Source organism: Ovis canadensis, chromosome 26, assembly GCF_042477335.2.
Source record: "Ovis canadensis isolate MfBH-ARS-UI-01 breed Bighorn chromosome 26, ARS-UI_OviCan_v2, whole genome shotgun sequence".
Classification (NCBI taxonomy): domain Eukaryota; kingdom Metazoa; phylum Chordata; class Mammalia; order Artiodactyla; family Bovidae; genus Ovis; species Ovis canadensis.
This window is the reverse complement of record NC_091270.1, coordinates 53,270,885-53,294,128: the sequence shown is the minus strand read 5'-3', so window position 1 is coordinate 53,294,128 and position 23,244 is coordinate 53,270,885. Positions and strand designations below refer to the sequence as shown.

General features: G+C 41.2%; 1 protein-coding gene across 4 annotated transcripts in view; it reads right to left on the bottom strand.

Annotated features, from left to right (window-relative positions):
- Positions 1–15,454: 15,454 nt before the first annotated feature.
- Positions 15,455–23,244, bottom strand: part of HOOK3 (hook microtubule tethering protein 3) — an 84,897-nt gene continuing 77,107 nt past the window's right edge. For 3 of the 4 annotated variants that reach the window (XM_069572721.1, XM_069572722.1, XM_070289507.1), the window contains 3 exons: positions 23,161–23,232; positions 19,870–20,006; positions 15,455–17,355 (listed from right to left, as the gene is read on the bottom strand). In XM_069572721.1, the coding sequence (XP_069428822.1) occupies positions 17,202–17,355; positions 19,870–20,006; positions 23,161–23,232 (363 nt within the window). In that variant the 3' untranslated portion in view covers positions 15,455–17,201. Of the gene's footprint in view, positions 17,356–17,839; positions 20,007–23,160; positions 23,233–23,244 lie in introns of those variants that run through there. The other variant, XM_070289506.1, reaches the window with a different exon arrangement.

The following is a 23,244-nucleotide window of genomic DNA, read 5'->3' as shown; positions in this document are numbered from 1 at the left end:
GAAAGACAGGCTGATGGGCTGACCGGCCTGGGAGGCCAGTGTGGCTGGAGTGGAGTGAGTAGAAGGGGTAGTAGGCGAGGAGCCAGAGGGTTAAGCAGAGCACAACACGCAGGGGTGGCGGAATTCTGGCTTTCACTCTGGAGTTGGTTGAGAGGTCACTGAAGGATTCTGCGGAGTGGAGGGCCGTGACACAACCTGTGCCTTCAGCGATGAGAACGGGCTGTCTTTCAGCTCTTCAAAAACAGGGGGAGAGTGGCGCGAGGTAAAAGCAGGGAAGACCAGAGAGGAGGCTGCTGCCTTGACCAGGAGAGAGAGTGAGGTAGAGTAGGGTGGAAATGGAAGAAGAGGTCAAAATCTGGCTAAAATTTGAAGGGAGAATTGTTGAGTTGTTGACCTATTGGATATGGGAGTGGGATGACCAAAAGGGCAGGGCAGGAATGATGCCAAGGCCTGAGCAATGACAAGAATGGAGCTGACATGTGCAGACGTGGAAATTCTGCTGCGACAGCAGAAATTCTGTTTCTTTACGTGTACACGCACGGTGACTGGGGTGGCGATGGTTAGGAGCTGTTTCGGAGGTGTTAGGATTTAGAAACCTCTTACAAATCCAAGTCTATAGACTGAGTAGGCATAGGAGTTCTGGCATTCTGGCCAATGCTGGAGATTCGAATTTGGGAATCTTTAGTCCAAAGATGTTATAGAACTGGCATGAAACTGAATGAGATCCCCAGCGGAGAGAGTAAAGAGAACGGGGCTAAGGGCCAATACTGGGGCATTTCAACACTGGAGGCTGAGGAGAAGGGGCAGCTCCAGTAAAAGAACCAAACGAGAACCCTGTAGACAGGGTATCAGTGGAATAACTAAGAAAACATTGTGTCCTGATGGTCAGTGTTTGATGGAGGCGAGGGTGATCCACTGCCAACAAGACTGACTTCTGTGTTTTCCTTCTAAGTTTCACAATGAACTCTTAAATTTAGGTGTATCATTGAATTTGATTTCATCTTTATATATGGTGTGAGCTAGGGGTCCACTTTTACTAAAAAGCTTCCCGGTGGCTCAGACGGTAAAGAATCCACCCGCAATGCGGGAGACCCAGGGTTCAATCCCTGGGTTGGGAAGATCCCCTGGAAGAGGGCATGGCAACCCGCTCCGATATTCTTGCCTGGAGAATTCCATGAGCGGAAGAGCCCGGTGGGCTACAGTCCATGAAGTTGCAGAGTCGGACATGACTGGACGACTGAGCACAGTACGGGGGTCCACCTCCACTCTTCTGCATGTGTAGCCACTTGTCCTAGCACACTTTGTTGAAAATAATTCTCTTGCCCCATTGGAGGGTCTTGATACCTTTGTCAAAAAGCAATTAACCATAAATAAAATGGTTGTTTCTTGACTCTCACTTCTATTCCCTGATGTCTACGTATAACTTTTCTAAGTATCACATTGGTTTGATTACTGTTGATTTGTAGTAAATTTTAAAATTAGCATGCATGAGTACTTTATTTTTCATAATTGAACATTTCAAATATACACAAATACAGAGGAAAAATAATACAGTGGAACCACCATTTTTACCTGTCAGACAAATACTGAAATCATCCCCTCATGGAAACCCGTTTCATCAATATCCCTCATTTGATTTCACAGTCTAGTGGATCATTTTGAAGCAAATCCAAGCATCGTATAATTTTATTATAACATAAAAAATACAACTCTAGTGCAATTATCCTGCCTACATTTTTAACAGTGAGAATTTCAGCTACAGCAAACACAGAGTATCAGGGACTGGATTTACCCTTCAACATGAAACAACTAGAAAATTAGGTCAAAAAAGTGAGGCAAACGGTCCTCAGATCACTGGACCTCAGGAAAATGACCATGATTCCTGGGTGATGGGAGACACACAAGGCAAATCCAGTGACTGTCCCAGCTTCCAGGCAGGAAACACCTCCAGGTCATGGCGTGGTGAGGGGAGACCAGGCCAGCTTCCAGGCCAGGAAACACCTCCAGGTCATGGCATGGTGAGGGGAGACCAGGCCAGCTTCCAGGCCAGGAAACACCTCCAGGTCATGGCATGGTGAGGGGAGACCAGGCAAGACACAGTGGTCATCTGGAGACGAGAGGCTCAGTTTTGCAGAGCAGAGTATCTGAACAGAAACACTACAAAGAGAGCTCTGAAGCCTTGCAGAGGATCTGTGTATGCAGATATAGTGATCAGTGTATGCATGAGAGGAAAGTAACCAAAGCTGGACAAAGTGTCACACAAAAGATTCAGTTCAGTTCAGTTCAGTTCAGCTGCGCAGTCGTGTCCGACTCTTTGTGACCCCGTGGACTGCAGCACAGCCTCCCTGTCCATCACCAACTCCCAGAGCTTACCCAAACTCATGTCCATTAAGTCAGTGATGCCATCCAGCCATCTCATCCTCTGTCATCCCCTTCTCCTCCCGCCTTCAATCTTTCCCAGCATCAGGGTCTTTTCCGAAGAGTCAGTTCTTCTCACCAGGTGGCCAAAGTACTGGAGTTTCAGCTTCAGCATCAGTCCTTCCAATGAATATTCAGGACTGATTTCCTTCAGGATGGACTGGTTGGATCTCCTTGCAGTCCAAGGAATCTCAAGAATCTTCTCCAACACCACAAAAGATAAGACAGAAGAATTCCCCAGGCAAACACAGGCTCAGAAATACTGCCCGTTTTCCCTTTCTAGAGTAAAAATCTCATAACCCACAAGGGCACTGGGTGGAGCACTCAGAAGGATCTTGCCTTGAAACAGCACTGAGACGCCAGTACACACCTACTAGAATGGCCAGAATCCAGAACACCAACACCACCAAACGTTGATGAGGATGTGGAGCCACAGGAACTCTCATTCACTGCTGCTGGGAATGCAAAATGGCTCAGCCACTGTGGAAGACGAGCTTGGTAGTTTCTTACAAACTAAACATACTTTTACTATATGATCCAGAAATTGCACTGGATTTACCCACAGGAGTTGAAAACTTAGCTCTATACAAAAACTTGCACAGGACTGTTTATGTGGCTTCCCAGATGGCTCAGATGGTAAAGCATCTGCCTGCAATGCAGGAGACCCAGGTTTGATCCCTGGGTCAGGAAGATTCCTTGGAGAAGGAAATGGCAACCCACTCCAGTACTCTTGCCTGGAAAATTCCATGGACAGAGGAGACTGATGGGCTATAGTCCATGGAGTTGCAAAGAATCGGACACGTCTGAGCGACTTCACTTTCTTCCTTTCTTTATTCATAATTACCAAAGCCTGGAAGCAACCAAGATGTCTTTCAGTTGGATTAAACGAATTAAATGTCTTTCAGATGGATTAAAAAAACACTGTGGTTCATCCCAGACAATGGAATATTATTCAGTGCCGTAAGAAACGAGCTATCAAGCCTTGAAAATAGAGGAAACTTAAATGCATATTACTAAGGGAAAGGAGCCAGTCTGAAAAGGCTACACATTGTACAACTCCAACTATATGACATTCTGGAAAAGTCAAACTATAGAGACTATAAAAAGATCAGTGGCTGCTAGAGGTTAGCGGGGGGAAAGGGAGAACCAGCAGGAGCACAGAGGAGTTTTGGAAGTCAGTGACAGTACACTGTATGGTGCCACAACGGCCTATACCCATCATGACACGTTTGGCCAGACCCATAGAATGTACATGACCAGCTGGGAGCCTTGATGTAAACTGTGGACCTTGAGTGATAACCCTGTGTGAGTGTAGGTCCCTCATTTGCAACAAATGTACCCTCTCGTGGAGATGTTGATAATGCAGGAGGCTGTGCATGAGTGGGGACAGAGGGTATATGGGAAACCTCTATACCTTCTGCTTGGTTTTGCTATGAACATAAAACTGCATTAAAAAAGCCTGTTTTTTTAAAAAAAGGTTCTTGCCTCAGTGTTGGGACAAAATGATCCTAGACTAAGCTCTGCTCTGTTTGGGCAAGACCCAAAGGGATCAAACTTTTTCCTGTGAACTTTACCCGTAAACAAATTCAAGAACTGCTACAGAAATTTAAAAAATATTCAGCACTCACCACAATAAAATTCACAGTGTATAGTATCCAATTAAAACTTAGTAGGCATGCAAAGAAGCAGGAAAATTTGGCTTATAATGAAAACAAAAACCTATGAATCATAATTGACCCAGAACTGACACAGATATTATAATCAACAGACATGGACATTAATATAGGTATAATTGTGTTCTATATTGGTCAAGAAGTGACAGGAGAGATTAAACATGTTAAGTAGAGACATGGAAAAAAATATATAGTATACAGAATAATAAAAACATTAGAGCTTCTAGAAATGAAAAGTATACTGTGCGGCACTAATGGCAAATTAGACATTACAGAAGAAAAGTGAATTTGAAGACACAGCAGTAGAAACTACCCAGAATGAAAGAGAGAGATTAACAGCACCAATGAACTGCAAGGACTTCAGCTCACTAATACATGTGTAACTGGGGCTCCCAATGGGGAAGAGCAGGGAGACAGATAAGTATTTGCATAAATAAGGGTTGCAATTTTTATAAGCTGGAGGAAAAGTATATACTTAGGGATTCATGAGGCTCAATGAAAGCCAAACTCAAGAAATGTGAAAAAAAAAAAAAGACATAATGGCAAATCAAAGTCAAGTTGCTTAAAACCAATGATGCTCTTAAAATTAGCCAGAGCAAGACACACCACGTGCAGAACAAACAGGCTGAGCAGACGGCTCACTGGAAGCTGCCATCTCCAGATGGTTCCTAGTGAGCCCACCTCCTGTCACTCACTCCCCAAGCTGGACTTCAGGACTAGCTTTTTAGAAGTAGAACAGAGGCAATAATGATACCTCGTTTTATTGCACTTTGCTCTATTGCACTTCATAGATGCTGTGTTTTTCACAAGTTGAAGGGGTGTGGCAACCCTGTATTGAGCAAGTCTATTGGCACCATTTTTCCAACACTATTTGCTCAGTTTGTGTCTCTGTGTCACAATTTGGTAATTCTCACAATATTTCAAACTTTTTCACTCTTATTATATTTGTTATGATGATCTATGATCACCGATCTTTGGTGATATATATATATATATATCAGGTTTTGAAACACCATTGAAGTAACACGAAAAATGCCCACATAAATTAGTGACCTTAATTGATAAATGTGTGTGTTCTGGTTCCATCAATTGACTGTTCCCCCATCTCCTGGGCCTCCCGATTCGCCAAGACACAACAATTTTTGAAATTAGGCCAGCTAGTACCATACATTGATCTCTAAGTGTTTAAGTAAAAGGAAATGTTTAAATCAAAGGAAGAGTCATACATCTACTTTAAATCAAAAGCTAGAAATGATTAAGCTTTGTGAGGAAGGTATGCTGAAAGCCAAGACAGGCTAAAAGCTAGGCCTCTTGTACCATTTAGCCGAGTTGTGAATGCAGAGGAAAGCTTCTTGGAGGAGATCACAAGTGTTCCTCCAGTGAACACATGAATGAAAAGACAGTGAAACAGCCTTCCTGTTGACGTGGAGAAGGTTTAGTGGTCTGGATAGATCGTCAAAGCAGGCAGAACATTCCCCTAAGCCAAAGGCTAATCCACAATAAGGCCCCAATTCTCTTCAATTCTGTGAAGGCTGAGAGAGGTGAGCAGGCTGCAAAGGAAAAGTTTGAAGCAGCAGGGTTTAATCATCAGGTTTAAGGAAAGAAGCTATTTGTATAGCATAAAAACGAAAAAGCGCTGATACAGAAGGTGTAGCAAGTTGCCAGAAGATCTAGCCAAGGTAATTCGTGAAGGTGGCTGTGCTGAACAACAGATACTCAAGTGCAAACAAAACAGTCTTCTGGAAGCAGATACCATCTAGGATTTCCATAGCTAGAGAGAAGTCAGTGCCTGGCTTCAAAGCTTCACACGACAGGTGGGAGCTTCCCAGGTGGTCCAGTGGTTAGGAATCCACCTTGCAATGTGGCTCAGGTAGTAATGAGAAGGAAATTTTTTAGCATTAAGGGCCTATATTAGAAAAAAGAAAGGTTTCAAGCTAATTACCTCAGTTTTTACTTGAGAAACTAGAGAAAGAAGAGCAAATTAAGACCAAAATAAGTTTAAGGATGGAAATAACAAATATCAGAATAGGTATCAATGAACTAGAAATCAAAAGCAAAAAAATAAAGAAAATTAAGCATCCAAGAGATAGTTGAAATCTATCTCTATGTGTCAGCATGGAACTGGAAATTTAAATGGAAAGATAATATTGTTTACAAAAGCATCAAAAATATGATATATATACTTAGGATAAATCTGAAAAAAAGAAAAAAAATGTACACTGAAAACTATAAAACACTGATGAGAAAAATTAAGGAAGACCTAAATAGATGAAAACCTTAAGGTGCCAACTCTCCCAAACTGATCTATAGATTTAATACTATCCCAATCAAAATCCCACCAGGCTTTCTTCTGTAGAAATTGATGAGCTGATTCTAAAACTCATACGGTAGGATTTTCCTGGTGGTCCAGTGGTTAAGACTCTGTGCTTCCACTGTAGGGAGGCAGGGTTCCAATCCCTGGTTGGTAACTAAGATCCCACTTGCCACATCGTGGGGCCAGACAATAAAAAACAAAATGGAAAAAAAAAAAGAGTATCAGGAAAAACTAACATTAAAAAAAATAAATAAAATTCATATGGTAAGTAATGCAAAGGACCTAAACAGTTAAAGCAACTTTGAAATAGGAAAAAGATGGAGGGTTTACATTATGTGGCTTCAATACTTCTTATAAAGCTGCAATAATCAAGATGGGATATTGCCGGTGTCAAGACAGATCAATGTAACAGCTGACATCCAGAAATAAGACACATATAGACAACAGATGTTTAACAAAAGTGTAAAATGCATTTCAGTGGAGAAAAGATAATTTCACCAAATGGTGCCGAATCATTCTATATGGCTATCCAAATAAACCAAAAACTCCTACAATTCATACCTTGCACTTGCACCATATAAAAAAACTAAGTCAACATTGGTAATATGTATACAGTATCTAAACCTACCATATGACCTAGCCGTCCCACTCTAGGGGTTTAACCGAGAGAAGTGAAGCACGCATCCAGAGCTTCACTTGGAATAGCCAGCCGCAAATTGGAAACACTCAAATAAAATGAACAGGTGAATGAGTAAACTAATTATAGCGTATCTGTCCAATGGGACACCACTCAGCAATAAAAAGAGCTATGGGTACACACAATATGGGTAAACCTCTAATTACGCTGAGTAAAAGTAGCCAGATAAAAATGAGCACACACCACAGGATTCCGTTTACATAGAATTGTACACTATGTAGAACAGGCCACAGCGTCAGAATGCATAGGTATCCCATCCAGGGATATAGAGGGATGGAGGGGAGCTAGAGGGCTGGGAGAGGTCACCAGGGGGCCTGAGAGAACCTTCTGGGGTGATGGAAGTACTTGGTCATTATTTTGATTGTTGTGATCAAAAATTATTGACCCGCACACTTAAGAATACACAGTTTAAAAATGAACAATAATTCATTAATAAAGACAGGCTGGAGATATGAGGAAAAAAAACCAGCACCCTTGTATGTTAACAGGAAGGATTCAGGAGAGTGGAAAACACTGACAATGCCAGCCTGGGACATGGGGGAGGTGTCTGAAAACATGTCCTTTAGGAGGAGCCACTGGGCAGACGAAGGACTTCAGCAAGGAACACGGACAGTTCCTCACCTCACAGAGGCATTCATATTTTGGGCAGATTCCTTAAAATATCATCCCAGAAGTTAACTGTCAAAGTAGGGAGTGGAAACATTTTATAGCTCATGTTACATGCAATCTGCCTGCAATGAAGAAGACTGGGGTTCAGTCCCCGGGTCAGCAAGATCCCCTGGAGAGGGAAATAGCAAGCCACTCCAGTATTCTGGCCTGGAGAATTCCATGGATGGAGGAGCCAGGTGGGCTACAGTCCATGGGGTTGCAAAGAGTCAGGCACGACTGAGCAACTAACACTTTTGACTTTTCACATACAACTAGATACCTTCAAGAGAAGTCTGAGTGTTTTTTTGTGGCTTCAAGCTTTGCAGGTATTGTTCACAGTTTAGTTACACACCTACTGGTTCTGCACCCCTGGAGATGCATTTGGTTCAGGGATTAGAAAACGGGAAAATATTCTGACTTCAGAAGTATGACCTTCGTAGCAACAGTCTTCCTGCTCTTTGACTCCAGAACAACGCAGCTAGAGTAACTGCGAAGTGGAGGGTCAGCCCCTTGGACCTGGTCTCGTTCGGGACAATTCTGACACGTAAAGGAGAACTGATGCTTGCAGTTTCGGAGGCTAGGTCCTGACAAGCTTCGGAGTTCTCTCTCGGGCTTCTCAGGCCTCCTGCTTGCGGGAAGCAGCTGCGTCATGCAAGTCCCTCTCCTCCCGAGACTCCACCGGGTGAGTGGCCCTCCTGGCTACGTGAGGAGTTTGTGTGAGGAGCGGTCTGATCCCTCCCGGGTGCTCTGTGCACCCCAGTCTGGGTGCCACATGGGAGAACAGTCTGCAGACATCCCTAACCGTGGCCATCACCAGAACTGTGAGTGAGCGAGGGGCTCCGATGGAGACAGGCTGGCCTGTCCCAGCCCCGGGGAGGGCACAGTATTGCCAAAGCCACGTGGTCATGCTGCACTCTGCGCTGCAAGGATGACCGGATGCCGCTAACCATCCCCACGGCCAGCCGGGGTCTGGCGGCTGGACGATGCTAGGTGGGAAGTTTCCTGTTTTGGGCCCCATTTGATCACATACCAGTTTGAAGGCAAAAAAATATATATATATTGCTTCTAGTTTTGTGATTCAACCTACCTTCTTACTCCCTTCACCTCTGCTTCAGTATTCAGTCCTTAGGGCAGACAGTCAATAAAGGCTAAATTTAACATGGTTGCATCCAGGCTGGTAAAGGAAGAACACTTATATTTTGCTTTCTGACACTTGTCATATTTAAATGCACATAAAATGGGCACTATTCTGGCCAGGTGCAGAACAGGGTTTGTTTAATTCTGGTGCCAACTTCACTTTGCTGCTGCTGCTGCTAAGTCACTTCAGTCGTGTCCGACTGCGACCCCATATAAGGCAGCCACCAGGCTTCCCCACCCCTGGGATTCTCCAGGCAAGAACACTGGAGTGGGTTGCCATTTCCTTCTCCAGTGCACAAAAGTGAAAAGTGAAAGGTGAAGTCGCTCAGTCATGTCTGACTTTTAGCGACCCCATGGACTGCAGCCCACCAGGCTCCCCCATCCCTGGGATTTTCCAGGCAAAGTACTGGAGTGGGGTGCCGTTACTTCACTTTGGAATTATTGTAAATATGATCAATGTCTCCACAGTTGCTTCCACTCTGTGCTGTGCTTTGTCACTCAGGCGTGTCCGACTCTTTGCGACCCCTTGGGCTGTAGCTCCCCCGGCTCCTCTGTCCATGGGGATTCTCCAGGCAAGAACACTGGAGTGGGTTGCCATGACCTTCTCCAGGGGATCTTCCCAACCCAGGGATGAAACCCAGGTCTCTCACACTGCAGGCAGATTCTTTACTGTCTGAGCCACCAGGGAAGCTCAGGAACACTGGAGTGGGTAGCCTATCCCTTCTCCAGGGGATCTTCCTGACCCAGGAATCGAACCAGGGTCTCCTGCACTGTAGGTGGATTCTTTACCAGCTGAGATACCAGGGAAGCCCTGCTACAATCTGCTTAACACTGAACATACCACACAGTTCAGTCATGTTGAGGGTAGACGTGGCAGACAGGGCTGAATTCTAAAGGTCTACAGGCAGGAAAAGGGACACTTATGGCCTAAATTTTAGTGTTGCTGTTGTTTAGTCACTAAGTTGTGTCCGACTCTTTGTGACTCCCTGGAATGTAGTCGCTGCCAGGCTCCTCTGCCCTGGGGTCTCCCAGCCAAGAATACTAGAGTGGGTTGTCATGCCCTCCTCCAGGGCATCTTCCTGAGCCAGGGCAAACCCACGTCTCCTGCTTGGCAGCTGATTTCTTTACCACAGAGCCACCTGGGAAGCCCCATGGCCTAAACAGGATGCTTCCAGAATAATATATTGTGAAAGAAGGTAAAGTACCTATTGTGGTTCCTCTTGGACTGTCTGTGAAGAGGGGAGAAGCTAGGTTTATCTTTTATCCCTCAGAACTTTGGACAGTCAACTTACACACGTTATGTACCAGCCTAAATCAAAAGAGAACCCATCCTAAGTACTGCGAAAAAGTTCAAAGAACATTCCTGATTTACAGTAAGTCAGTGGCATAATATTTAAATTGACAGGACATGATGGCAAGTGGATGGATACTATTAAGACAATTCTTAAACATGTTTGTGTTGGGGTTTAAGAGAACAAAAAATAATCTAAGCTGAATTTTTATACAAGTCTTTATTTACAACTTGTTTAACAACTGTACACTTTTTGCAGCCTTGAAAACATTTTTGTACTTGAATGGGAAAATATAGTTTGACCAAATCTTAACTTTATTCTTCATATACATATACATATATTATATGCATACATATAAACATATACATATAATTAATACCATAACAAGTTGGCAGTCATAAAATTAAAATGAATAAGTGACATCAAAAGGAAATACAATATAAGATTTCAAAAAATTAAAAATCTGTCTTCTGGTGATTTCTTGGACTTCATGTTTTTGTGAGTTTGGTGAAAATTTCTTACTGAGGCTCTCTAACAAGCCATTTACCTCAGAGAAACAGTGAGAAAACTCACGAATCTAACAGAGTCAATGACTGGTAAACAGGTGTGACACTGCTTGGATGCATTTTTGTACGAGGTTGCTAAAACTCGTGAGGTGAAAAAGTTAGTCCTACATGGGTTTCCTTTTTGGATTACAATGACTCAGAAAGAAACTGTGAAATTACAAATTCAATAGTCAACCAGAAATAAGAACATACCTAGCAATATCCTTTTTGCAAAGGCGAAACTGCAAGGTGGATAACTACAATGTCAAATGTCAAACTAACAATTCATAGAACAATCAGTAATACTTAAGACATGAGTATAAGGCTATAGAGCTGGGACTGTAACCAATACAACGCCAACTCCAATGTACTAAAGTGTTTTCCAGCTCATCTGAAAAGTTTAAAAAATACTGTAGGAAAAAAAAAAAGCCTCTTTCTATCCCCAAATCTTTGATAGAATTTGTTAATCAAAATAAAGCAAATTATTAAACTATTAGATATGTTTGAATTTTACCATTCGTTACACAACCAAAAATTGGGTGCTATAAATGGTGGGGCAAATTTCAAACCACAAAATTGCAAAACAAGATTAAACCTGGAAATTATTCTTCTGAGCACAAAGCATTATGAATTACATATAATCTGTAAACAGCAAAGTTAGTGACAGCAATGGCATATTAGTGCATCTGAATTTTAATAACTATAAAAAAACAAAAGACTACTATTAAAAAAAAATAAAAGGCCCCAAATCATTGATTGGCATTTGTGTACAGTCACTTCCTGTATTTATACTAGCATGTTCTTTCTTATTTCAAGCATCTTGAAAATTTCCCTTAACTAAGAATATGAGTCTCTGCAGAATATAGAGTTAAATTCTGCCACCAAAAAATAATAAACTCAAATCATGCCATTTACTCATCGGTACTTGAATAAGAATTTCTTTACAGTTGTTTGTAATTTGACACTACTGGATCAAGTCTGCAGCTTGATTAAAAAGACTGAAAAGGCAAAGGAAAGTATCTGACTTCCTGACAGTACAGGTTTCACTAAATACCAAGCTGACTCCAAAAGAGTTACAATTAGTCTCTTCTATTCATTAAAAAAATTCAAAGATGCATTTGTATAGATCTGTTTAGTCATGCTAAGTGCTTTAGTAATAAGCCAAGGCAATTAATAAACCTTAAAAAAATGTTTCATTAACTAAGTCGCTGGAATAAAATCTGCTTCATACTTGACTTGATTCATAATCTAAGTAGTTAAGAGCAAGAAACTAGGAAGAAAATCAAAGAAACTATTTAGATCTTGATATGCCTTTCAGGTGACAGATGATCAAACGTGATTTTGGGGGCAGAAATGAAAAACTGTTGGCAAATCTCCTTAGATCTACATAGATGTAAAAGAAACAGAACAGAGATTTAAAAGTAACAGAACAGAGGACTATGATGTCTATCGACTTTTACTTGTAAATAAATAAGCATTCATCAGTTTCTGCTGGGTAAGTGTTAGAAACTATCATCAATTTTAAGAGACTACTTAAAAAAGGGAAGAACCTGAAGATACTAAGTTATGATTTATGGAGTTATTTAATTATACCACTTAAAAAGTAAAGTGCTAAGAATCTGTTTAAAAAAATATATTGAAAACTCATTTCAAAGAATGGGGTTTTGATTTTTCAAGGTCTTTAAAAAGGGCTGGTATTAATTTTTATATTAAAAAAAAAAACACCTTTCTTTAATGATGCCAGAAAAATCTATAAGTGTATCATAAGTTAACCGAACGTCTTTATTTCATCCTTATGCTCTCTTTGGGCACCAAACGTCAAAAGCGCCTTTTTCAATGACAGATGCATTCTGGATCTGTGCTGCCTGGTATGGTAACTGCTTTCCACGGGTGGCTTCTGATGAAACATGGCTGGGGGACTGGGAAACTGGATTCTTAATTTTACTTGAATTTAAATCAGCACATGTGGCTGTGAATTGGCTAGTGGACTGGACAATGCAGGTCTAGTATCTGCTCTTAACTAGATTATCAAGAAGCCAAAGGATGCTCAAGACATTTAGAAGGTGATTTATCCGTTCAACGTTCTGTCCCCATGTGTGAGAGTGACCGTGTGTTTAATTTCACTCTGGGAGGATAAAAAGTGGCTCTCCTCTCACAAGTTAGAGTCTAGCCTTCTCTACTTGTGCTTCTGTCTTCCAGATGACCTGCCTACGCCAAGCACATCAGCAGAACAGAGGGTAACATGGAAGGAAGCACTGCGGAAACTGTTCACACTCTAAAAGCCCTCCTCTCATCTAAACATCAGACAAAACTCTTACGAGCATGTTCTTAACGAGCACATCTTCCTGTTCTTTGGCAGTAATCACTGTGTTAATGTTTATGTAACAACAAATATTTCAGTATGTTTTGACTATGATTTGAATACAAATATATTCAAGTACAAATGAAGAGAGTCCTGACTCCCCAAAACATCTCTCAACAGAAAAAGCGGAAAACTTTGCCATATTTGAACTTAAGAAAATGGCCAAGTTCATAAGGCATATGTTATAGTAAAACTAAGACCACTTTTGTAGCATCCTGCCAAGGTTGGTACCTGCTTTTTCCCATCACCTCACCCCCAGCGTTTTCCAGATTCTTGGACATCACAGCTCCTGGAGGCTGGCTTGCTTTCTCCTGTGTCTGAGTACAAGCAATGATGAAGAAGCTGTGAACGTGGAGGAGAGTTTGCCAGTCTGTATTTTTGGAGACAGGTAAATGAACGGGGAGAGCATCTTCTGATTAACCAGAAGACTGTTCATTTTTTATTACTGCAACTCCAGGAAACAAAGGAGTCTTAAGTGTGTCTGTATATGAGAGACCTTGGCTTTGTAAGTATTAACTTCATGAGTCTTATTAACATGACATATGAAGTATAATTAATGACTCGCAGCCACAACCCAGCTTCAGATGGAGTTCTAGACTCAGAACTTCAAATCAGACTTTAAACATTTCAGGAAGAGAGCACAGCCCATTTATTTGGGCTGTCTTATACGGCTTCCTTAGTGAGTCTTCCAAAATAAGGAAAAGAATCCCGGTGGAAAAGATGTACATGGAAAATGCCACAGAAAGGTAGAAGGAAAATACTTATCTAATGTTAGTAAGTAAAGTGCTGTGACTCTTGCAGTAAAGTATAAATAATACACAAGTGAGTAGAAGTAGCAAATAATATTAAGACATTCAACTCTAATAGTGACATATATAAAATACACACACTATATATATATCCTACATATACAGAATGTATATACAGTAATCACTGTCCACAGGCTGACAAATTACACCGAGAATAAACACGAGTCCCTTTTATAAGTTTTACAGTATCAAGGCTAATCTAATTATTTTCCTTTGTCAGTTCAGAGATCTCTAAAGCAATGATGACTGCTCAGAAGTCTCCCACATGCATTAAAGCCTCAGCATGCTTTGGTGAATTTCTTTTTCTCACTCTGAGCTTGAAACTTACTTATCCTTTTAAGCTCTGAGTTGATATAATTTAGGGTATTTGATAGCCCCATCGTCCTTACATTCCGAGGCTACCTACACACCTTCTCTGATGATTTCATCTTCAGACCCTGAACACCTAGTTCAGAGCCGGGCAGTCTGGTTACCAGGTATACAGAGGCTCTCCTTGAATACACACACACAGGAAGTCTACTCTTGCCTTCATTTTAAACAAGATTTTCTGCGGGGCCACTATGTATAATTAAGGCAGACACAAAACTGAGTGTATGGTTTGTAAACCGCACACAGCAGCAGAGCCAGGTTACTGCTAGGGAGCTGGGAGTGAGTTTCAGCCACCAGAGATGCCTCATCTCATCACACCATCCTATCTTCACAGTCTTAAAAGATCTATCTTAGATTGAGTAATGGGTTACCAGTTTCAAGATGAAAACTGATGCTTTCCTCTCCACTCACAAACATGTACAGTTAATCTATGCCCAGTGAGTGCCCACTGAAAGGAAGGACGATTAGAAAATAAATTATTTTTGTCTACTCTTTTTTTATTTTTAACAGAATGACCATGTAATAAAGTCAGATTTTATGTAAACTATTACTTTAGTATTACTATTAAGACCAAGTGTAGGCTGAATGGTGTCAGCACTTCCATCTGCCTGGATGTTTGTTTATAATTAGGTCTTTTCTTCTTCCAATAATCGATCTACTCTCTAGGAATGGATCTGCCTTGGCAGCCTTAGATTCCTTCCTCAGAGTTCTATGCTGTCTTACATGTAGCATTCAAATGTATCTCAAAGGATATTACTGGAAAATGTTAGAAGGCAGAGAAGTACACAAGAGAGGCATAACTGCTGAAAGAGAATTCTTGGGAAACACTGACAGGCCGCAACTGCCACTCATATGCTTGCCATAATTAGGTTCGGGTCTCTTGTTTCTCAAGCAATGTCCCTTCTCTATCATTTTAGGTTCAGTGTGAAGAATCCAAGTATATTTCAGGATAACATTAAATACAAATTTTAAAGCTTTTATATTTATAAATATATGAGAATTGGGTTGATAAAAGGCTGTTTTAAAACAAATTATTGGTACATATTTCTCAAGAACATAATCAGTGTCTGAAAAGAGATGGCGGTCATCACACCTGCCCTGTCCTTTACTTTATGAAAAAAGGGAGAAAAATTTTGACCCTTCCATGATTTAGGGGAATGGGGAGGGGGAGCTGCGTCAGTAGCAAATTATTTTATGTTTTTTAGGCTTCTGAGAAATAAACATTGTTTATTGCACAACTGAAGAACAATAAAATTACCGTGCTTAAATTGGTCACTAAAACATTTTCAAAGTTTTCAATAGAATGATCATACACCAATTACTATTTAAATATGCTTTATAGAAAGTAAAAAACTGGATGACAGAGAACAGCCTCCCTCATATAAAAAGCATCATGATACAAAATATTTGAATCATTATAGTTACAAAGAATAAGCTCTGAAACTGCTTTCTCAATGTAGTGAGACTGGGATGTACATATACTAAGATGAGCTGCCATTCTGACAGCTGGAACTAGAGGAACAGAGATGATCATTACAAAAAGGGAAAAAAAATGGAAAAAGCACGCTAAGATAATTTTCAAAGATTCTGAGATCCCCTCTTAATTTTGTTCCTACCCTGTGGGGTACCACACAGACATCACTGCTGAGAAATGCACTTCATAGTTCCACAGCCATTTCTAGGCAGAGTCACTTTGTAATTTGAGGATAAAAAGTCAAAACAGGCGCCCACAGCTTAGTGAACAGATAACAAAACTCATGTTGCTATTTTGCTCTCAGCAAAAAAAGGAAAACACCAAGCACTGTCCTCTCCCTTTAGGGTCACAGAAGTTCTTATCTAGGTGGCTCTAAACTAATGAGGTTTACACTATCTGGGTTACGAGTGCTTTGTCAGATAAACCTTATGTGTTCCAACTGGGGAAAAGTTCTAATACTCCCGGAGTCTGAGATCTGGACCACTGGAGATTTAATGCAGGAAGTTAGGATATGTTCAAAAATCTAGAGTTTTGCTTCTAGACAATTCTTATATTGGGATAAAGATTTTCAAACTTCTTTAAAAGATGAATGCTTGTCGGAGAGCAAGAGTCCAAAAAATATCTTCTATCATTAGATGTGAATAAATAAAACTGCAACTGAGGAGGAAGTGTGAGTAAAAGAATTCATAAATAAAAATGTCCCTCTCCTTCAACCTAAACCCCGCTTCCCTTCACATCACTTACTGCTGGTTACTGCTGGTCTGTCCTTAACAGCACAGAATCGTATGCCTTCCTGCCACCTGCTGATGGAATGTGGGCGGATGCTTCTGAGTGGAAACATTTAGCTTAAATTTGTGCAGTTGAGCTGTTACTATAGGGACAAAGTGCTTAAGACCTCAACAAAACAATAGCTGACAATATCATCCTTATTATAAAGAATCATCTCACTAGCCAGTTTTATCAAACAGAAATAATCCAATCCTGATTAGTGTTTAGAAAAGGAGCCTTGGGACTACCCTGGTGGGCCAGTGGTTAAGACTCTCCTGCTCCTAACGCAGAGGACACGGGTTCGATCCCTGGTCGGGAAACTAAGATCCCACATGCCACGTGGTATGGCCAAAAAAAAAAAAAAAAAAAATGGAGCCTTTATTTTGAGTCTTTTTTTCTTGGTTATTAGGTAATCAGACAAATACTAAAAAGATATGATGGAGTTTGTATGAGTTCTTGTAAGATATGTACAACTCTATTTTTTATTCTCTTTTAAAGATGTGGTAAATTGTAATATTTGCTGGATTTTCTCCCCCATTACAAACTTGTTAAATACACACTGCAGAATATAAAACTTAAGCTTTTGTGGTCTTTAATTATTAACTTTGTATTTTCTCACCCTGGTTAGAAGGAAAACATAAAATAGTGTTTTTATTTAGAAGAATTCAGACCTGGGGTGACGCCTCGCCCCACCCTTAATGCAGTAACGCTGTGCTGACTCTGTGGTGCATCAGGACCGGCTCCACTGCCCCAGAGCGTGCAGGCTTCAGGGAGCCACTGCACATGGGCATCCGTCCAGCACGGCCCAGCCCAGCTCCCATCCATCTAAGGCACCCAGTGTCTTGCAACCTGCAGAGAGACCGAGCGTTGGCACAGACCTCCTGGAGATTAACAATCATCACTGAGGAAAGAGCAATTCATAAAACCCTGCCCAAAAGCTGGGCCAAGGAAATAGCATTCTTACTGGGACAGTGCAGTTTACTCCTGCTTTTCAAAAAACATCACAGAATGTTCAGAAATAAAATTCCTGCTATGGAATGAAAGCAATATGTTAAAACTTCAGGATACTGTAAAGGTGAATGAAGGTTATGAATGTAAACACCAAAATAATGGGATGCTGAAGAAAAATGGGACGAACATCTCCTTCCAGGAGCTTGGCTCTTTCCCACGTAGAGAAACAAATCTGGGTAAGCAGGTGGGTAGGAGGCCAGGGCGGGGCTAGCAAACAGAGAATTAAAATGACAACTCCTTATCTCATGGGATAGAATCCACGTAAGAAACAGCTCAGGGACTCTGGTTTTAGTCTATCTTATTCTGCAGGTGTATTTACCAGTTTTTGTTTTTTTTTTTTTTTTTTTTACCAAGGTTAGTGTTCATGCCTTATTTTAAAACAGTTGGATCCATTCTCTAATTAGTAAAATGAGGGGATGGGAAGTGGTGGGGTGGGCGAGGCTGAACCATCTTAGATTTTAATCTTTTATTGTCAAAACAGTCTATGGGCTTGGGTCTGCCCAGCCTCCGGAAGCCCCAAGATGCACCTACTCGCATGGTTCTGACCTTCACTGCCAAGTCCTCCCGCTTTTCTTCTTACCAGGTGCAGGCAGTCACACTGAGCTCAGACTTCTGTACTTAATGTAAAAAATTAGCTCAACGCACGGAGTCATTCCTGCACGCTTTCTAATGCCTTTCTTTAGGTACAGTTTCCGAGGACAAATGAAAACACCTAAAATAATTTTAGGTCCATTTTCTTAGAAAAAGGAAATAAGGATTTAGAATCAGACATCCAAATATAGTTTCTGAAAATTCTTAACTACATTTAGCTTGACTTAAAGTTACTCATTTATATTCAATATACAAAACTAAATGAAACCTGAACTTCCAAACAGCAAGTACAAGAAATACAATCCTCTTAATAGGTAACCTATCTAAAACCAAAACCAAACAAACGATCAACCTAATTTCAGTAAATTTTTGCTTTTAAAAAAATGGGCTGTGGTGCAAAAGAAAGGCTGGAGGGGAATATATTTAATATAATTTGGGGCCAAATATTTAAGCCAATATGGAAAGCGAGCCAGAGACATTTCATGTTCAAATGAATGATATTTTGCATTTATATAGCACCTTGTACAGTCAAAGTGCTGCACAATCTCTGTTACTTGACAGCCATTCATCAATGTAAATAAACAGTTTATAATCTGTCAACAAATGTAAGCACTTTGGGGCAACCAAATACCCGAGAGAGAATCTGCTCAGGAGCAAATTCTTAGACTCGTCCACAGAATTAAGAAAGAGACCTGTCATAAACGTCACACACAGGAAGTCACTTACTGATCTTAATGACTGATATTAAGATGTTAAGTATTAGCAATTAGTAAGAAACAGAAGGGTCTATATTAAGGAATAAGTAAGACAAATGAGGTGCAAGTCAGCAAGGAAATTACCCCGAAGGTAAGGCTACCTGTGACTCGTAAGTATATAAAAAATAAATCATGTAGACGTGGAAGGTGGTTGAAATTCAGTGTTATCCCCATTGCTAGAATCTGATCCTCAGTTACTGTGGTATTCCAAAACAAGAAAAAAAAAAAAAAAAAAAGAATGTACTGCCTGATTTTTTTCTTCTGTAACTTCTCCCAGAATAGCCTAACCAACACATTCACTTCTGCCAGCAAACAATATAGCAGGAAATAATGAAATTCTATTTATGTTTTAAAAATAGTTTCCAAATCTTCAGACAAATTTAATTTCCTATAAAACAATGTGAAAACTCGTTTTTTCCCTCTAAATAATTCTCTCAGGTGCCTTGGGTGAGAGCTGATTAGCACCTCTGCCGACTATTTATGTCTTTGCAAAAAGTGCACTTGCCAACCATTTTATATAGTAAATATGTAAGTTATTTGAAGTGCATTTGGAAAACAATTGAAAACACAGATTAATACATCATAAAAAGATTAATTCCCTTTAAACAAAGACATTCTTAGAAAGCATGGTAACACAGAGGCACAATAAAGAATATAAATTGTATATCAATTATTGGCAGAAAATCTAATTCATTACAAAGCCTACAACGTTGGGGAAAGGACATTTTCGTACAAAGAAAAGTACTACACTAATATACAACACGTTTAATTGGGCATTTAAAAAGTTTTTGGCACATTAAAAGGAACTAACAGGACTACAAAATAAAGGACTGAGAAACTAAAGCATCATAGATACAGAAGAGAAAGTCCTCAAATGAGACACGACTAAATGGTAACATAAAATAGAGACGAAATACAAGCTGGCTGAATTTCCTGAAACGCCGTGACATGTAACAGAAGTGTGTTGAACGTGGGTGTTTTTATCCCAGCGGCGGGACTTGTCTACCTTGCGGTGGCCGGCTGGACGTGACCCGGGTAAGACCTCCGCGTGCTGGTGGCCTGCCTCTGCCTCGCCAGGAATGACTGCCCCGACCCTGTGCTAGCAAGCCTGTCTTCAGCCGCCTTTTTGTGCAGAGTCATCCCCTACATCACAGGGAAAAGAAATCATCAGAAAACAGGGGAACACACTTTCACAGGGGAAAATGATCATGCAGAATTTGTTACGTGGGGTCAAAAGGCACGATTTAATCTGCAATTCTGTTCATTACAGATTAAGGTCTTAGACACATTTTAGTTCCAACAGTTAGGTACAAATCTTCCTATGGAGAAATGAAGGCTGAATTTTCTGAATTTACAAATAATCCAGATGGTAGATAATAAGAGATGGATCTTTGGAATTACATCACCACATGAAATCATACACCCTTCCCTTTCAGATCAGATGTATAAAGTGATTTTCCAAGGCAGAAAAAGGGCAGTCGATTGGTAGCGGCTGATTCAGGTGGGGGAACGGAAATCACAGGGTTCAGGGAGAACCAAAGACCACATAGCACTTGTCCTTTGTGAAGGCGGAGAGTCACACCAGGTGCAATACATACCACCGCACTGCTTTTCTTCCCAGGCAGACTTGCGTTGTCAAGTTAAGGGAAGCTCTTGACGGCCCCCGACAGAGGGCCCACTGAGCGCAGGGGGCTTTCCTGAGGACTGGAGAGGAGCCCACCCACCGGGCCCAGGACCTCCAAACAGGAGGGAGGCAGGCTGCGGCCCTCTCTAAACTGGGAGGAGGCAACAGTGAGCACTCTGAGCAGATGGGGAAAGACGGCCTCGGTGCTCATCGAATGAGCTGGAGAGAATCCTGGCCAGAGAAACGGGAGGAGCCGAGGGCGGCCGGCTCCTCTGGCCAGTGACTGCAGACAAGACGATGGGAGCAAGTGGACGCTGGCGACAAGGAGATGGAAGGACCACGGCCAGAAGGAGAGGCAGAGAGATGCCCAGAGGAGCTGGGCAACCAGCACAGAAGACGAGATACACCTCCCATCACCGGTTAGCTCCACAGAAACAGGGGTCAGGGCTTAGCATTTTAGGTAGGCCCAAGGACACAACATCCTCCATTTTCCCAGTGAAAAAATCCAGGATGTACTTTCCACTCAGTTTGAAACTAAACCATTTAAGGATCTGAAGAAAATGGACAAATATCTATTGGTAATATTTAACCTATTGATTTGCCTAATATATTAATAACTATTTTATTTAAAATATACCTTAAAAAAAAACTTTCATAATCGAAACAACTTATTCAACTTCTTGACACAATGTTTAAGATCTCAGGATCCATCACAAGACCATTCTCTGAGATACTTAATACCTTTCACCAGGTACTAAGCTACTCATCACCTTCACTTCCATTTCAGCTGTCTGAGATGCAGAACTTTCTGAATATATTTATGAAGTTTTTGTTGTTGTTGTTGCTTTAATCACTTAGTTACATCGACTCTTTGTGACTCCATGGACTATAGCCCACCAGGTTCCTCTGTCCGTGGAATTCTCTAGGCAAGAATACTAGAGTGGGCTGCCATTTCCTTCTCCAGGGGATCTTCCCAGCCCAGGGATTGAATCCTTGTCTCCTGCACTGGCAGGTGGATTCTTTACCACTAAGCCACCAGGGAAGCCCTATGAAGCTTTCCCAGCTATCTTATCTGAACGTAACTTTTGAGATCCTACTGGGAGATATCCCTTCATTCTCTGTGGAGTTGAAAACTATCAATAGGATTCTTCTTTAATACCATATCATGGAGTAAATCAGTTTGGTTCCATAATATGCGAAGTCATAAAAATCAATCAGCTACATGAAATTACTAGTAAGGACTGAGGAACCAAGCTCCAAGGCTGCTGCTAACTAACCCTGACGGATGACAGAGATGAAACAGCACGGGTGGAGTCAGGACCAGTTCCCAGAGACCTCCCTTTAATACAGTTTTTTCTTATTTTTTTTTACATTTTATTTTCAATTAATCTATATTAACAGTAGCAGTACCATAAACCCAGTAAGATTCCCTCTTTTCTTTTTTAAAATTGGGATAAAATCTTAAATATGTAGCTTTAACCAAGGCAAATAAATATAAATGTGGACATGGCATAAAATTGTGTGAATTTCTGACAAAAGCTCAAATCACACTATTAGCAGACCTGGGACACTAACCTTTACGACACACTACCAACTGTAACTGTGAAATGGTATAATTCACAACTATAATTGCAAAATGGTATTGTGTTATGAACCCAACTACAGGGTCAAATGGATATGGGGGAAAGGAATCTGTTTCAGGCAACTAAACTCACATCTTAAAAAGGCAGAAGTAGTCGTGTTGGGAAGAAGAACAAGAAAAAGAAGGGCTGCCCTGGTTGGCTCGGTGGTAAAGAATCCGCCTGTCAATGCAGGAGACATGGGCTCGATCCCTGGTCCGGGGAGACCCCACATGCTGCGGGGCAACGCAGCCCGTGTGCCACAACCGCTGAGTCTGTGCTCTAGAGCCCGGGAATGGCAACTGCTGAGCCCACGGGCCCTAGAGTCGGTGCTCCCAACAAGAGAAGCCACGGCAGTAATAAGCCTGCACACCCCAACTACAGAGAGCCCCCCACCCCCCGCACTGCAGCTAGAGAAGAGCCCACACCGCAACAAAGACCCAACGCAGCCCGAAAGGAAATAATAAAGTTATTAAAAAGAAGACGAAAAGGCCTAGGAAAAAAAATATTGAAGAAATTTGTCAAAATCCATAGCTCTTCGTATCTGGAAAAATCTTACTGAAAGTCAAAATGCTGGTGAGCATTTATTTCCCCCTGCCATACGTACATTTTTTGTGTGTTGGAAAATTCAATTTCAAAGCCTGCATTTGTTCAGGGTCCCACACTGAACATTTACCAAACCCTGTGAGACAATTAAACTATCTTTGTTATAAGAACCAGTCCTGCAAAGCCAGTGAAACAGTCCCACAAAAAAAACCTAGTCCATCTGTGTTTAGATATGACTGAAGTCACTATGCCCAAGGACAAATGGTTCTGAGAGAAAGAAATTTTTCCATCCTTCAGGACAGTGCCCACAGTGTTCTAACCCCGTTTATGGGGGGTTCTCGTATCTGCCGTCCGGCCCTAAGATCAGTGTTAGGGTTTTGTTAGTGTGTTAGGACGGCAATTACTTTTCAGATTCATTCGGTAGAAGGTCTTCTACGCTAAAGGGAGTATAACAAATAATACACATTCACTGCACTTTGCAAAGTGCTTTGACGTGTTATTTTCTTACCATGTTGTACCAGGCACTGACAATGTATTTCTCTTCCATCTCTCTTTGACTCTTTGTTTTCTCATATTCTTTCTAAAAAGCAAG